We start from the raw sequence: 14,042 nt of genomic DNA on the forward strand, positions 1-14,042 counted from the left end.
TGTCCCGAGTCCGACTCCAGCAAAACAAACTGACTCCTCGAGTCCCGAGTCCGACTTCGTAACCCTGCATGAACTAAAACGTGAATCTGTTATTTCGGTAAACTCGTCCGATTGTGAGCAATAGCTTGACACAATATAACAAAAACGCAACATTATAGCAAATAAATTGAAGGTAAAAAATAAGATAAAATATTCAAGTTTGATAAAAAAATTGCTTAATGAAAACACATTATTTCAACTCAGATAATTTGCCGAAAAGACTTAAGTCAAGTCAAGTCATTTTTAAAATAGTGACTTAAATGCACTAACGTCTTTACAGCAATACTTCTTTCATTTATCTATTAAGAGATAGCTATTAAAAAGGAAAGAATAAATCGCAAAACAACACCTTTTAACATCATTTATTGCAGACAATAATGGTTAAAATGCTTAAATTTGTATTCATCGCATCCATTCTTTATTCCGTGTGCGGTTTAAGATTCAAACCAATTCGAAAACCGATACCATTACCTCCACCTCCAACTCGACCAGTAATCACAACCACCATTGAAACCTCAACTGACCCATTTGGACCAACGTCGACTGGGAGCGTTAGACCATCTGGACCACAGGGACCAGTAACTTCCGGACCATCTACTGTAGCAGCAACCAGCACACCAAAAACAACCAGTACACCAAATCCAGCAGCAGCAACCAGTACACCAAATCCAGCAGCAGCAACGACCAGAACCAACACCACTTCTGTCTCTGTTACAGCTGCTCAAGGCACAACTACGACGTCACACATGACTTCTACGTCATCAATGACGTCATCCACCAACACAGCGGGGGGCAACCAGGGTCATGGTTTAACGACAACGACTGGAAAAAGCAATAACCTGAAGATTCCATTTATTTTTGTTTTCGTGTTTGCATTGCTTAACGGTATGAATTTTGTTTTGTGAAAGTTTAATTACAAATTATTATTATTTGGAGATGAAGAGAAATACTAAACCTGTTTGTAAATAGTAACCATTGTAAAAATTCGTGCCTCAAAAGGAACAATAATCCATTGCTGTATACTTTTATGTAAATCAGTGTTTTGTTTTACCTGGCTTACCAGTTTGAAATAATAATGACTTTAATTTTAAAACTAAAAAGCCTGGTTTAATTATTATTACTTAAAATCAGTAAAATTTTGATGATTTAAAATCAAATCAGTAAATTTTTATTAATAAAAGAAAATGGTATAATTAAGCAAATCAAGTATAGGCTAATAATCTTACAAAGGCTGTTAAATGATTTATTATCGCCAAATCTCAATATAAAAACAAATCTTTCAGCTTACCGGTACGTAATTTATCGTACTAAAAAATAACCATGTATTTGAGAGGAAAGTTGAAATATTGTAGCTACAATGTCATTTAGGGCGCCTAATCATGAACGTTTTTACGAAATCAGGTTTATGTGGTATTATTTTGGAGGAGTTGTTATGTTTCAACTGCATTTATTCCACTTTGCACGAATAGTAACTTTTTTTACCAATAAGAACACCAATATGCATGGTCGCCGTCCTTTATTCATTTAAAATTTTACTTGCACATTTACGCACGATTTCGTGAGGAAACAGCAATTAGTTTGAGACCCTTCAATAAACTCACGCTGTGACGTTACTTTATGATGTCATCAATAAGTTTCTGTGCACGCCCAAAACAAAAAACAATAGATTCGCCTATAAAAGTCGTTTACAAAAGATCTTTCTTTATTGCATTAATTTACTCCAAATTGGCAGTGGAGTTTATAAAAGGAATAATTTTAATTGGGTGCAATATGTGCGGATTTGTAATATAGCTTAATAATAAATTGCAAAGCCATAAATGTCGAGTAGATCGACAGCATCTTGATTAAGACGTTTCGATACGAACTTGTATCATCTTCAGTTAGTGTGACTGAAAAGTAAACCAAAACATCATTTTTAAGATGTTTCGATACAAACGCACCATCGACAGTTAGTATTGCTGAGAAGTAAATCGTCACTTATAAAAGACGAAACACACAAGTTATTTGGGTTTTTGAAAGTTTGGGTTAGATTTGCAAACCAAATGCAGGTAGAACTGCCAAATGGCCGAAAAATCCATGAATTTACTTCATTTGCACATATTGTAATGCTGCCAAAATCGTGACAAAACCAGCACTCTACCCTTTTAAGCTCACGCTGCCAAAAAATGCCATCAATGCACGACATTTGCAAAGAACAACACGCGTTGACTTGTCTGGGTTTGAGCAGGCAAACCTAATGTCTTGATTGAGGTCTAGCTGTGCATATAACGGTATAATGTTAAGCTGGTAGCAAGTTATAACGCAAACAATTAAAATATAAGTAATTCGGATTTTTTTGTATGCATCACAGGCCGAATTTAATAAGGCTGGTTACGCTTTTTAAAATACAACTTATGTTTTAGTTTTGCTTAGTGTTTCTTCAACCCAAGGGTCGCGACCCCAAATTGTGTGGCCGTTTACTTTGGTTGGGTCGCCGACTGCAGTAGTTTACATGGTTAGATTTTTTGAAATTAGTTCTAAGCAACATTTCTTCAATACTTGATAAAAGCGAGCGATACGACGGCATGTATAGTAACTAATGCTGTTGTTTCATATGTGCTTTACTTTAGAATTATAAACAGTTCAGTGAAGATAATTGCTTGCCCAAAGATTCGCTGTTATTGACTGACCTTCAATATTTTGGTCACCGCGAAAAAAGAATGAGAAACACTGTCATAAATATAAGCGTACTTATTTTGACCTATTAAAAAGACGTGGCAAAGTAATACATTATAAACACTTTTTAGATACAACATAACAACGAACAACTAGATCTGGCCTCTTTATTTTTATAGCCGCTAGATTCTTGCGAACAGCAGATAAACTTTACGATAAGAAGAATAAAGTCGTAAAAAATAGCATTTTATTTAAAGATATCTTAGTGTTACACCTGAAGCCTTCAATGTTTCTGTATCTTTAAGTCAGGGATTCCCAACCGTTTTGCGACCTCGTACCACTTGGACGATCTGAACTGCCACGCGTACCACTTCTTGCAGTACAACTAATTTAATCGAATGATATGTTTATCTATTTTTAGCTTACAACTTGCATTATTCAACGCTATTTTTAGAGTAAGCTGTAAAACGGTAGATAGTACCAATCAAGAGCAATCATTTGACATAATTAACGCCCACTGTACCATAGCGTTGTACGCTTACAAAGCAACTGTGCTCCTTGCCGACAATCGACATATCCTGTATTTTAAAAATCGCATTGTTCCGAAACAACAGGAATAGTTACGTAACTATAAGAATGGGATTCGAGGGAGTTTTTTAAGTAAACAAAATCACATAAACAAAGTATAAAGACGTGAATTCAAGGTTTTGTGAAAAAAGCGAAAGCTGCTCACGTACCACCTGAAAAACCTTCGCGTACCACTAGCGGTACGCGTACCACAGGTTGGGAACCGCTGCTTTAAGTTAATACTCTAATTTAATGCAAAACTTCTTAATACTCTAATTTAATGCAAAACTTCTTCTTATCACAGGCCAGTGTCAACTTTAAAAATGCTGACTTGTGTGGTATTTCTATCAGTTCTGTGTTTAATATACGGATTGAGTTCTAAAGAACAAGTCTTTTTGACAAAAAGAAAACCTACAAAAATGGTGTGTCCATCAAAACCATTAAAGGCGACAGGAATACCAAAACAACCAGAAAAGACCATCACGCCGAAACTGGACGAAAAAACAAATGCAGAACCAAAGATCAAAAATCCAAAAGCACCAGAAAAGACCATCCAATCAAGATTAGACGAAAAAACAAATGCTGTAAAAAAGACCAAAATACCACAAAAACCAGACAGAAAGACCAGCTTAATAAATGACTCCACAAATGCCAACACAGTAGCTGGTTTCTGTCGAAATTGCCCCCTCCTGATTGCTTTTTTGTTGGTGATTTTGGTTGTTAGTTTAGTGGCGCCATCAGTATTAGCAGCAGTCCTTACCGGGATTGTTTCAGTGGTTGGAGTTATTATAGTATCTGTTGGCTTTTCTGTGGGTATTTTTTGTTACCTTGTCTTACATGCGATATTTCATTTCGTCTCGCAAATGTTGGTTTGTATGTTGGGTAAACACTTCAAATGTATGCCGTAAATGACCTTCCTTTTAAGTGGAAACGTTTAAATCCAGTAGCGCTTTGAAAATATCTGGAGATTGACGGAGATTGACGTTTCACTCAGCGTTTCCAAAATTCATGGATCGAAGTCGATACCCGATTCTATGTGGTGGTATCGATACTCGTCCGATACTAGGCTAGTAACGGTGCCGATACCAAACCAAACAAATATAGGCACGTTTGGTATTTTAATGTACAATTTAAAACATAACAATAAATTAGCAACATTATACGTTTTCCGACGCAAAAGCTGGTTTAGGTCTGATAGCCTGAAAATCACGTAAAATTGATCAATTTTGGCTGTTGGATTATAGTAATGACGTTATTGATTATTTGATTACTGTACCATACATAAAATGTCAATATTTCGTGTAATATCTGTGTAGGTCTACGAGCTACCAATACTGATTGCTGCTTTTTAATGACCCCAGTTTAGGAACCTCTGATGTAAATATTTTTCTTTACTGGCTCTTGCTTTTTATCGGCACGAAAAATGCAAAATTGGAGTGTCGCTTATGAAATTAAATAAAACTGAATAAATTGCCTTAATAAACATTGTTTTAAACTATGAAATATATATACACATACGTGTTTAACAACCGTGATCTAGAGTAGTTCCTTTCTGAAGCCGTTTTTGACCAAACAAATTATGTATCGCAGTACACCGGAAGCTTTCGCTGTTCTGAGCTATATACAATTAATTATATTTGTAGCATTTTCGTGTTTTAAGTTAGTTGTTATTTTCCATTTCAATACATTTAAGCGATGCAAGCCTTAAAGTAATCATAGCGGAATCCTTTTTGTGAATTCATCATCGAGTGTAACAAACGGCCAAAATATATCGTGCCCAACATGTTATTATAACGCATTCCGTCGTCATAAGAGCTAATATTTAAACGAAATGGACCTCATACTTGACCAAAGTTGAAAGCTTTTGAGGCTATTTTATAGATCTAACTAATTTAGTGTTTCTTAAGCCATGGGTCGCAACACAAAATTGTGTGGCTGTTTGATTTGGTTGGTTCACCGACTGCAGTATCTTATACGGGTAGATGTATTGAGATTGGTTCTCAGCAAGAATATTTAAAATTAAGGAAAACAGAAAACTAAATTCAACACTGCCGAATATATGTGTTAATTTGGGCATCAGAAACAAATATTTAGAACTGGCTTATATTCGTTTACCGTTATGACTCTAATTTATGCCATTTTGACAACTTGCTGCTTTCCGCGGAGTTGTAGACTTCAAAAGTTAAATATATCTTCTTTCGCATATAGAATCACCCTTTCCGTTACATTTAGTGACTTCACACGTAGTGAAGATTGTTTAGCGCCCCCTGCGTAAAGTCGATCTAAGGTTCAAATCAAATGTTAAAGGCGACAAAAAATGTTACGGGATTCTACAAAATGAACTTTACAGACCATTATGTCGATAAAGCTTAGTTAGTAATTTGTGCTGGGTACAGCAATCGCCAGATAACAATTGCGAAATATTAATATCAGTAAACACACAACATGAATATGTGATTCATTTCAAGGGAACTTTTCAAAGGAGAAATATTTATAATTTAAAACAATCGCCAGAGGCGGTAAAGAGTTAGATTTTGTTAAAATCAGTGTTTCTCGGCCTTTTTCGTTCGAACACCAAGCGTAATTATAACAGCAAAGCGTTCGTATTCCTTTTCCAAGCATGAAATTATTCAGAACCAGTCTCAATTAAGCTGACAATTACTGAGACGGCGACCAAACCATTTACGACCATAGGCTTCCCTAGGTTGAGAAACACTGCTTTAAACGAAAATTATTACATGACCCTACGATCAAAGTATTACATGCCTCTTTAGTACATAAAGGTCCATTTTAACATTTTGTTAATTCAGATAACAGCCACTATATGATGAGTGAAGATTGAACCACTGTGAAAAACATAATACAATTCAAATGAAGATTGGTTAAACTTTAAAGAAATAAACGCTGTTTCTATAAGTACAAGATAAATTAATAAAACAGCCCGTATAACTAAGCCTGGTGAATTACCCATATATAACTAAAATGTAATTTAATACGACTTCAACCAACACTAAATAACATAGGCATTAAAAGACAAAAAACACTCCTAAATTTATTAGATAGCTACATAATAAAAATGCCGACCACCCACTAAAATGTCGTATGACATGGCTACCATTGGGAACTCCAAATAACCATCAAGCGCTACCTTATATACGGCACGTCGACGTTATCGTCTTATAGGCGTTCGCTCTAGTGCAGAAACTGAAAGTAAATAAAAACATTTTTGTGGCTGAGAAACGTTGAAAGACACTGGTCTACCGTATGTAGTCCGTGAACAATACGCAAATGAAGCATAATGGTTTGAGGCTATACTAAAACGTAGTAGTAATACTAAAGCTCATACAGAAGTAGGTGCATTTCAAATGTTTCGAATAACTTTTTATTCATTTTCAACGAGTTAACAAAAACGCAATTTATTTTATGCCCCGTGATGATTTGAAAAAAAATGGACTATTTTTTCATCATGCAGCACACTTCTGAAGTTAATGTAAAGTTAACCATCATTATGCTAATCACGATTAATACAGTAACCTTTGTGCCCAGTGCTTTCCCGCATAGGCAAAGGTCACGACAGACCACAGGGAAAACACTTGTAATTTAAGTTTTTACGCGAATCACCCACAATATAACGTCAAGCGCCTTAATAAGGAGCTTTGTGATTCTAAAAATCTTGCATCACGTCTCTCCATTGTTACGAAACAATGACTAACGACACGGCTCGGTGCTAATCAAGTCGTTTATAGAAAACAAACAGGCGATATGCAAGATGTTATTTCTTTATGAGCCGCAACACGCAGTTTACATTTTAAAGCGGCTCCGGATATGGATCTCCAATATAGAAGCAGATTCGTGGATAAGCGTTAAATACGTGCCAAGAAGGAAAAGTGTCAAAACACGGAATTGGGAGATAAAATATCGCGCGGAAAACTTCGACGGGCAGTTTGGTGGGCATAAGTCTTCGGGTTAGGTTGGGTTTCAACCTGCATTGAAGGATATAGGAAATTTGGTGGCACCTTTTAACAATGTACAACTTATCGTAAAATTAAATCTTTGGAGCATAAAGGTGAGAGGTTTAAGCCCATATAAAAGTTGGTAACATTTGAAACGAATAATTGTCTCTTAAGATAATATCTGGAGGTTGTAGTTAGACCAGGGGTTCTTAAACAGTTTTTACCGCGGACCCCAAAATATTTTTTTGCTTTTTGTGGACCACGATAAGCAAGAAATTTTCAAAATTGACGTCATAAAATTGACGCCACAATACAAATAGACTTTTCGGTCCACAAAATTTAAAAGTAAAATGGAGTCTAAATACATTCAGTGCAAAAACGTTTAATTTTTAATTAATCCCCTTACTTTGAAAAATTGATTACTTCTTAAATAAACACTAATATTTCGATTTGACCTTCATGGACCCCCTAAAACTAGTTCAAGGACCCCCAAGGGGTCCATGGACCCCAGTTTAAGAATCCCTGAGTTAGACGTATAGTAAAAATATTAAAGAAAACATGTTGAAAACGAGATTTATTCCGAGCGTTTAAAGTGTTACCTACTTTTACATGGGCTTAGCTATTCTTACCACGTCTACATAAAACCTCTGTTTTAGAAGATTAAAGTAAGTTCAAATTTTATTTTACACCTGCTAAGATGCAATGGCAGGTTTGAGCTCAACACTACGTGTTCATTTTGCCCCAGGCGCAGGGGAGTTTGGGCTAAGCTGTGATTTAATGGCGTATAAGGCAGTCTTATCTACATTACAAAGGGTTGATTGCAAAATGCGTTGGAATATACTGGCTATATGATTGAAGTTAAAAATAGTTTTGTGCAAATCATTCTCTAATTATTATTTAACCGTAATCAAATGTCATACAGAAGTAGTCAGCGTTATGCGAACGTTTCAAATAAATAAGATAATATACTTGCTGGAGATTGTAGTTAGACGTAGATGAATAAAGCCCATATAGTAGGTAGCATTTTGCGAACGAATAAATTTAGATATAGTTGTATCAATTGTATGGGTTTTGATATTTGTTGATAGTTAAAAATACTTGAGATTTTTTTAGCCGTAGAAGGAAAAGTTTCTTAGAAGCAACTAAGTTGACTGAAGGCAGCAAATATAACGGTTCACGATTTTTGCAAAGGGCTCCACGCCGCTTTCGTTTTGCAAATATAAGCGGTTACAAGTCGCAAAGCACATTTACCGAAAGGGGAAAATAGAGTGATTTTTTGCAACTTTGTTCGGTAAAAATTAAGCTCTACATAAAAAATAGGTTTAAATAATTTAATAAAGGTACTAAAGTCATACAATTTCTAAGATATTGCCGAAAGGTTTGTGAACAACGAAGTGTTGGTTTATCGAATATGATATAGTATTTTTATTAAAATGACAAGTAAAACCCGTGTATTGTATTTGAAATTTCATTTAAATTTCTACAATTTCCTTGACATGTTCAGATTAACTCGGCAATACACCCTGAAATAAAAATGCTTAGGACTCTGATTTTGTCGTGTTTTCTCTGCTGTGCGTACGGACTTGTGTGTAACAAGGGTGGGGAGCTGAAGGCTAAAGGAACGATCCTTAAGGACAGAAGCAAAGTAGCAAACGAGACTTGCCCGGATTCACCACAGCAGGCTTGTCTCGCCTGGACTGGATATGGAGTTTCCTTTATGGGAGAATGTGAGTAATTTGCTACAAATACTCACTTTGTTGCTACTATAGATACCCGTAAATTACGGAGTCGATACCTGATGCCAAGTAGTTGTATCGATACTTGTCCGATACTAGCGTGGCATAAAGCCGATCGAAAACTATAAAAAACATAGAAAAACGCTCGAAGGAATTTTCCAGGTTATCAGGCAAACATCTCTTATAATTAACAAGTTTAGGCATAAAATTTTGGCATAAAGCCGATCTAATAAATTAAATTACTACCATATTTTAGCTTTGATAAACGATACAACACAGCGATTTCACCTTGAAAGGTTAATTCATTAAAAAATACTAAGTTAATAACTGAAAGTATAGAAAATCTCATCTTTTACCGTTTTAATTTTAATAGTTGATCAAAATCAGCTTCAGAAGGGCCAGATCAAAGTCGTTAACACACATAGTTAGAATTTAAAAAATACGTTTATTGATCCATTTGTATGTTTTTAAATACACTGCTCGAGCGCAAAACATGCTTGATTTGTTTAATTGGTATACCATAAAGTAATATTTTTGGATAGCGCAGTAATTCCGCGGGTATATTATGCACGGATCTGTAATGTAGCTTGATAATGAAATGCAAAGCCAAAAAGGTCGAGTAGATCGACATCATCTTGATTAAGACGTTTCGATACGAACTTGTATCATCTTCAGTTAATGTGACATGATGCAAGCTTGTATCGAAACGTCTTAATAACCAAGATGATGTCCATCTACTCGATATTTTTGGCTTTGCAATTCATTATTAAGCAGCAATTCCTATTTTGGTAAAATTTAAGATCCAAGAATTCGTCTCTCGAAACGATTGCTTATTATTTGCATACATAAACACGAGGTCGCCCTCCGCGCAAAATAAACATGAGTAATTGAATGATTTCTAAATTGGTTTCCCAAACAGCCGAAAGGAGCTCGTTCGCCTACGGTTCGTGCGTAAACGCATCTTTGTGCCAAAACAGCTGCCATTTCTTCAACACTTCTTTGAGAAAAGTCAACCCGTTTGCTAAACTAGCGTAAGTAGCTATAGTAATTTTTTTTTTACTTTTTTGTTACATTTTTGGGCGACTTTTCAAATCGCACAAAATATCGTCTGATTTTGTCCTTCCTTTTAAAAGGAAAATTTGTAGAATCATTTATGAATACTGAATATAAATTTGGTATTTAATTTTTATGTTATTTTTAATATTTGAAAAATACTGACCCTTCTTGGTATTGTTTTGTAATTTTTTTGCTATATATATGTTTATTTAGCCTTTATATATTTTGTTTTTACATTGTATGCCAACACTTTCTCAAGTTACCAATATTAACCACCTCTATATTCCTTACAGACCCAATACAGAATGTACGAGTTCATGTTGTACAACTGACAATTGCAACACATTAAACCCTCCACCCCCCTTACCGGCTAACCCCACAGCAAACCGACAAATAGGCTTCCAATTTCCCCCCATTGGTGGTGGTGGATTCCTAATCCCTACTATTTCCAGGCCCACTTTCACTTTACCATTCCCAATCACAACCAAGAAACTAATCCCACCAATTCCAACCACGGACAAAAACCCGACAATCACTACCGCCGCTACCACCATAAAAAAAATCGCCGCAGCTTCAACGTCATCCAACTCCGATATGATGTCATCCAACTCTGGGATGACGTCATCCAACTCTGGTATGACGTCATCCAATCCCGGTGTGACGTCATCCAACCCCACGTCATCAGCAGCGGTTACGTCAACTGCTGACGTTACGCCATCGACTGATGCTGCAGCCACTTCTGTTATGACGTCATCCATGGATTCCACATTGGGGGGTAACAACCCAGGGGGTGCAACCACAACCACGGCGGGGGCGACTAACCTAGGGGCGTCTGTAGCGCTTCTTGCTCTTGTTTCTTTGGTTCAATTTATTCTCGTGCAATTTTAAAAGCCACTGATTGTTGCTTAAAACAGCTGCACTTTTAAACTGTAATTACAGTTAAACAAGCGTTTTTTCTTTTTTTTTAATGTATATTTGCGTTTTTATCTGTGGTTATTTAACTGTGATTACAGTTGAATAAGTGATTGAGCGTTTTTTTAAAGTTATTTATGGCCACTGTATAGGAGATGCTAAAGTTATCAGATGAATAAAATAAAAAGAAAGCTTTCAGCCTTGAAATTCTTCACTGTTTGATTTTTCAATTACAACACAAAAGCATTTCTTCAGTCTTTTTTTTAAATGGCTGCTTGAATCCAAGTAATTATTATCATTGGTAAAGTTAGATAAAGTTTAGGGGTCACTGCTATAACATATTGCCTTGTTTCAAGTATCATTTTACTTCATTTATCGTGCGTTAAAAGTTTTTTGAGCTGTGTGTTATATTTAGCGTTGTGTTGCAATGATTTAACAAGAAAACATAATGTAAATATTTGTTGTTTTTAACTCACCCTTCCCGTTGTTATTATTTTAGGTTTTGTGATATCTGTCTATGACCATAAATAACGATGGCAGGTCTATAAACTAATATGCACCTGTGCCTGTGTTTAATATAAATGAGATTAACCAATTCTAATCTTGCACTGGCAAAATATAAAGGATTGTAAATAAATCGGGACTCCGGCAATATTTTAAATTTTCTCAGGGGTATACCATATATTTAAACAGCGCTTTTTATTTCGTTGCTTAAAACAAAAGCTGTTTTGTATCGATTGCATTCGTAAGTTTCCGGAAAAAAGACTAACAAAAAATTGTACGTGTGATATTTTTAAAACAGCTTAGCGACCTGGCTTATTTGGAACATAGATGAAAGATGAAATTGAAGATTGACGAAACCAATTAGACAGATCTAAACAAGTTATTTGGCAATACTCTCTCATATTTATATTATAGCATTTATTTTTCGAGTTGTAGAAAAGCTCATATATCTAAAACTTTAACAGGCGAATGGATATGAATTCTTTTTCAAAAAAATACAGATAGGGATTTGTATGGTCAAGTTGAGTATTAACTTGTTGTCATAAAAGACTTAACCAGCTTTACGCTTTAGACTTTTGTGTTTTTAAATTTCTATCCCACCCCAGAAGGCGTTAACAAAAAGTCGGCACCTTAAACAAAAAAGGCTGTCGGTCGCTAAGGTTGAAATATTCCAACTTCAACGTTTTCGGTTAGAAGTGAGGAAATTTGCAATTTAGGCTGGCGACACGTCATGGCACTAGCGCTTGACGCAAAACGTGAAACAGCCTAGAGACTCTTCGCGCACATACTTGTGTATTTAAATGGTATTTATTCTTCCTGGATTGATGAGCTCGGTTGTGCACATGCGTTCAAACTATGCAAAATATGCTTGGGCTTTCAAACTCATTCCACGTCTACATAGCAACCTCTTGTCAACATTGTAATACAATTTCTCCACAGTGCCACCTGATTCCAGATCTCATAAAGACAATAAAAATGCCAATGCTGACAGGCATACTATCCTAATGAGACGCATCTTCGGCTATTTCTTAATATAAAAAGACAGTAAAGATACTAACGGTAAACAAGGGTTCCCTTTATAAATCTCAAAAAAAATAACAGATTTCCTACATTACAGAAAGGGAAATTAAAGCATAACGGATGTCAACCAAAACAACCATTATTTCGTCCAATGTTTGTGTCGAACATGAACGCAAAACCTCGTCGCGTAATTCAGTCGCAAGAACAATCGCGTAAAACACGTCATAATGGCCGGAGGGCAAAAATAAGCTCAGCTAAAACGCGTGATATCAGAACCAGTCGGTTTACTGTACGTGCGTAGATATAATAAAATATTGTTAAAAAGTTTTTAGGAAGTAGTTTAGACATATGACGTAACAGACACCAATATACTTAGTACTATATACAAGGATCTGTAATGTAGCTAGATAATGAAATCTCTGAAATGAGATCCGTGAATAGTGTACCTTAGTTTAGACATTATCGTATAAAACGTGCAATGATTTGAAGCTCTAGTTTAGAATTTTTTTTGTAACAAATTAATGGTTTAATACAAAACAAGACAACTCTTTAAATGTGTTAAAATTTAGAGTTACATCGTCAGGACAAAAGAAGAATTCTTACTAGAATTCCAAAGCAAGTAACAATATAATACAATTTAAGAATCAACACTGACACTTGTTTATCAGACTCTTATTTGGATAAATACAGTATCTACAAAGATTAAAAAGAGCTAGCCTTAATTTCAAGTGCGTTAAAAAGTTTAAATAAACTAAAAATAATTGTTGAGCTTGAAGTCGGCTGCTACTACAATATTTTAACTTTCCTAACTCTGCCAATAATCTGGCAAGGAAATCAAGGAAATAACAAACAGTGTGAAGGTGTAACCGCAAAAATCAGATACCGTCTACATATAGACAAACTAGGTTTGTGAGTGGTGGGACAGGAGTAATTTATTGGATATTAAACCTGTGTTTAAATATGCAGTTGAAATATATCTATCACAGGCGGCCATCGCAAGTACGCCAAGTCTATGCAAAATACCATATTTTGAATATTCAGGTTTAAAGGTTTATTACTTAAGTTGAATAAAAAGTAAAAAAAAATAGAGAAAAACGGATTTTACAAGTATCGGATGATATTTCTTGATAGCTTGCAGTTTTTGGCATTATTTTTCAATTCGATAAAATTGCCCATTTTTACTCTGATTCATTTACTCTGAGGCGGAAATAGAAATAAAATTTTGAAATAACAAATCACGGCTTCTGAAATCGCATAACTGCTATAATTCAATACAGTCTTTAACTTATTTTTGAATAAATGGCGAATAGTTTGTATAGAAGGAATATCAGAGCCCATAGAGAAGTAGGAATCATTTTAAACGTTTCAAATATTAGTCAAAACGTTCTAAATGACCTAGTTTGTACAGACAAGAAAGTATAGTTCTAAAAACAATCATTTTATTATTCCAAATTCCAATAAACTAGATACCAGTCGGTTATAGTAGGATAACTTTGAATATAGGTCTTCTACTAGATTTTTATTAATATATTATTACGTCCTTAAACATTGGTAAACTTATCTGGTTGATTTGTGTATTTATATTTTCATATTTAAATAA

At 35.1% G+C, this 14,042-nt stretch overlaps 1 protein-coding gene across 1 annotated transcript; it reads left to right on the top strand.

Moving 5' to 3' along the window:
• The first annotated feature begins 8,731 nt into the window (after positions 1 to 8,731).
• On the top strand, positions 8,732 to 11,579 carry LOC146137231 (uncharacterized). The gene is made up of 3 exons (XM_083394266.1): positions 8,732 to 8,941; positions 9,870 to 9,981; positions 10,300 to 11,579. The coding sequence occupies exons 1-3, from the start codon at positions 8,749 to 8,751 to the stop codon at positions 10,892 to 10,894; spliced, it is 900 nt and encodes a 299-aa protein (XP_083250392.1). The 5' UTR covers positions 8,732 to 8,748; the 3' UTR covers positions 10,895 to 11,579.
• The last annotated feature ends 2,463 nt before the right edge of the window (positions 11,580 to 14,042 follow it).

Source organism: Ascidiella aspersa, chromosome 7, assembly GCF_963924565.1.
Source record: "Ascidiella aspersa chromosome 7, kaAscAspe10.2, whole genome shotgun sequence".
Taxonomy (NCBI): Eukaryota; Metazoa; Chordata; class Ascidiacea; order Phlebobranchia; family Ascidiidae; genus Ascidiella; species Ascidiella aspersa.

Bases quoted from the DNA above. Each gene is read 5' to 3' on its own strand.
- LOC146137231 (XM_083394266.1), top strand. From the start codon at position 8,749: ATGCTTAGGACTCTGATTTTGTCGTGTTTTCTCTGCTGTGCGTACGGA. The intron at 8,942-9,869 runs GTGAGTAATTTG...TTTCCCAAACAG, and splicing joins AGTTTCCTTTATGGGAGAAT to CCGAAAGGAGCTCGTTCGCC. The intron at 9,982-10,299 runs GTAAGTAGCTAT...TATTCCTTACAG, and splicing joins AACCCGTTTGCTAAACTAGC to ACCCAATACAGAATGTACGA.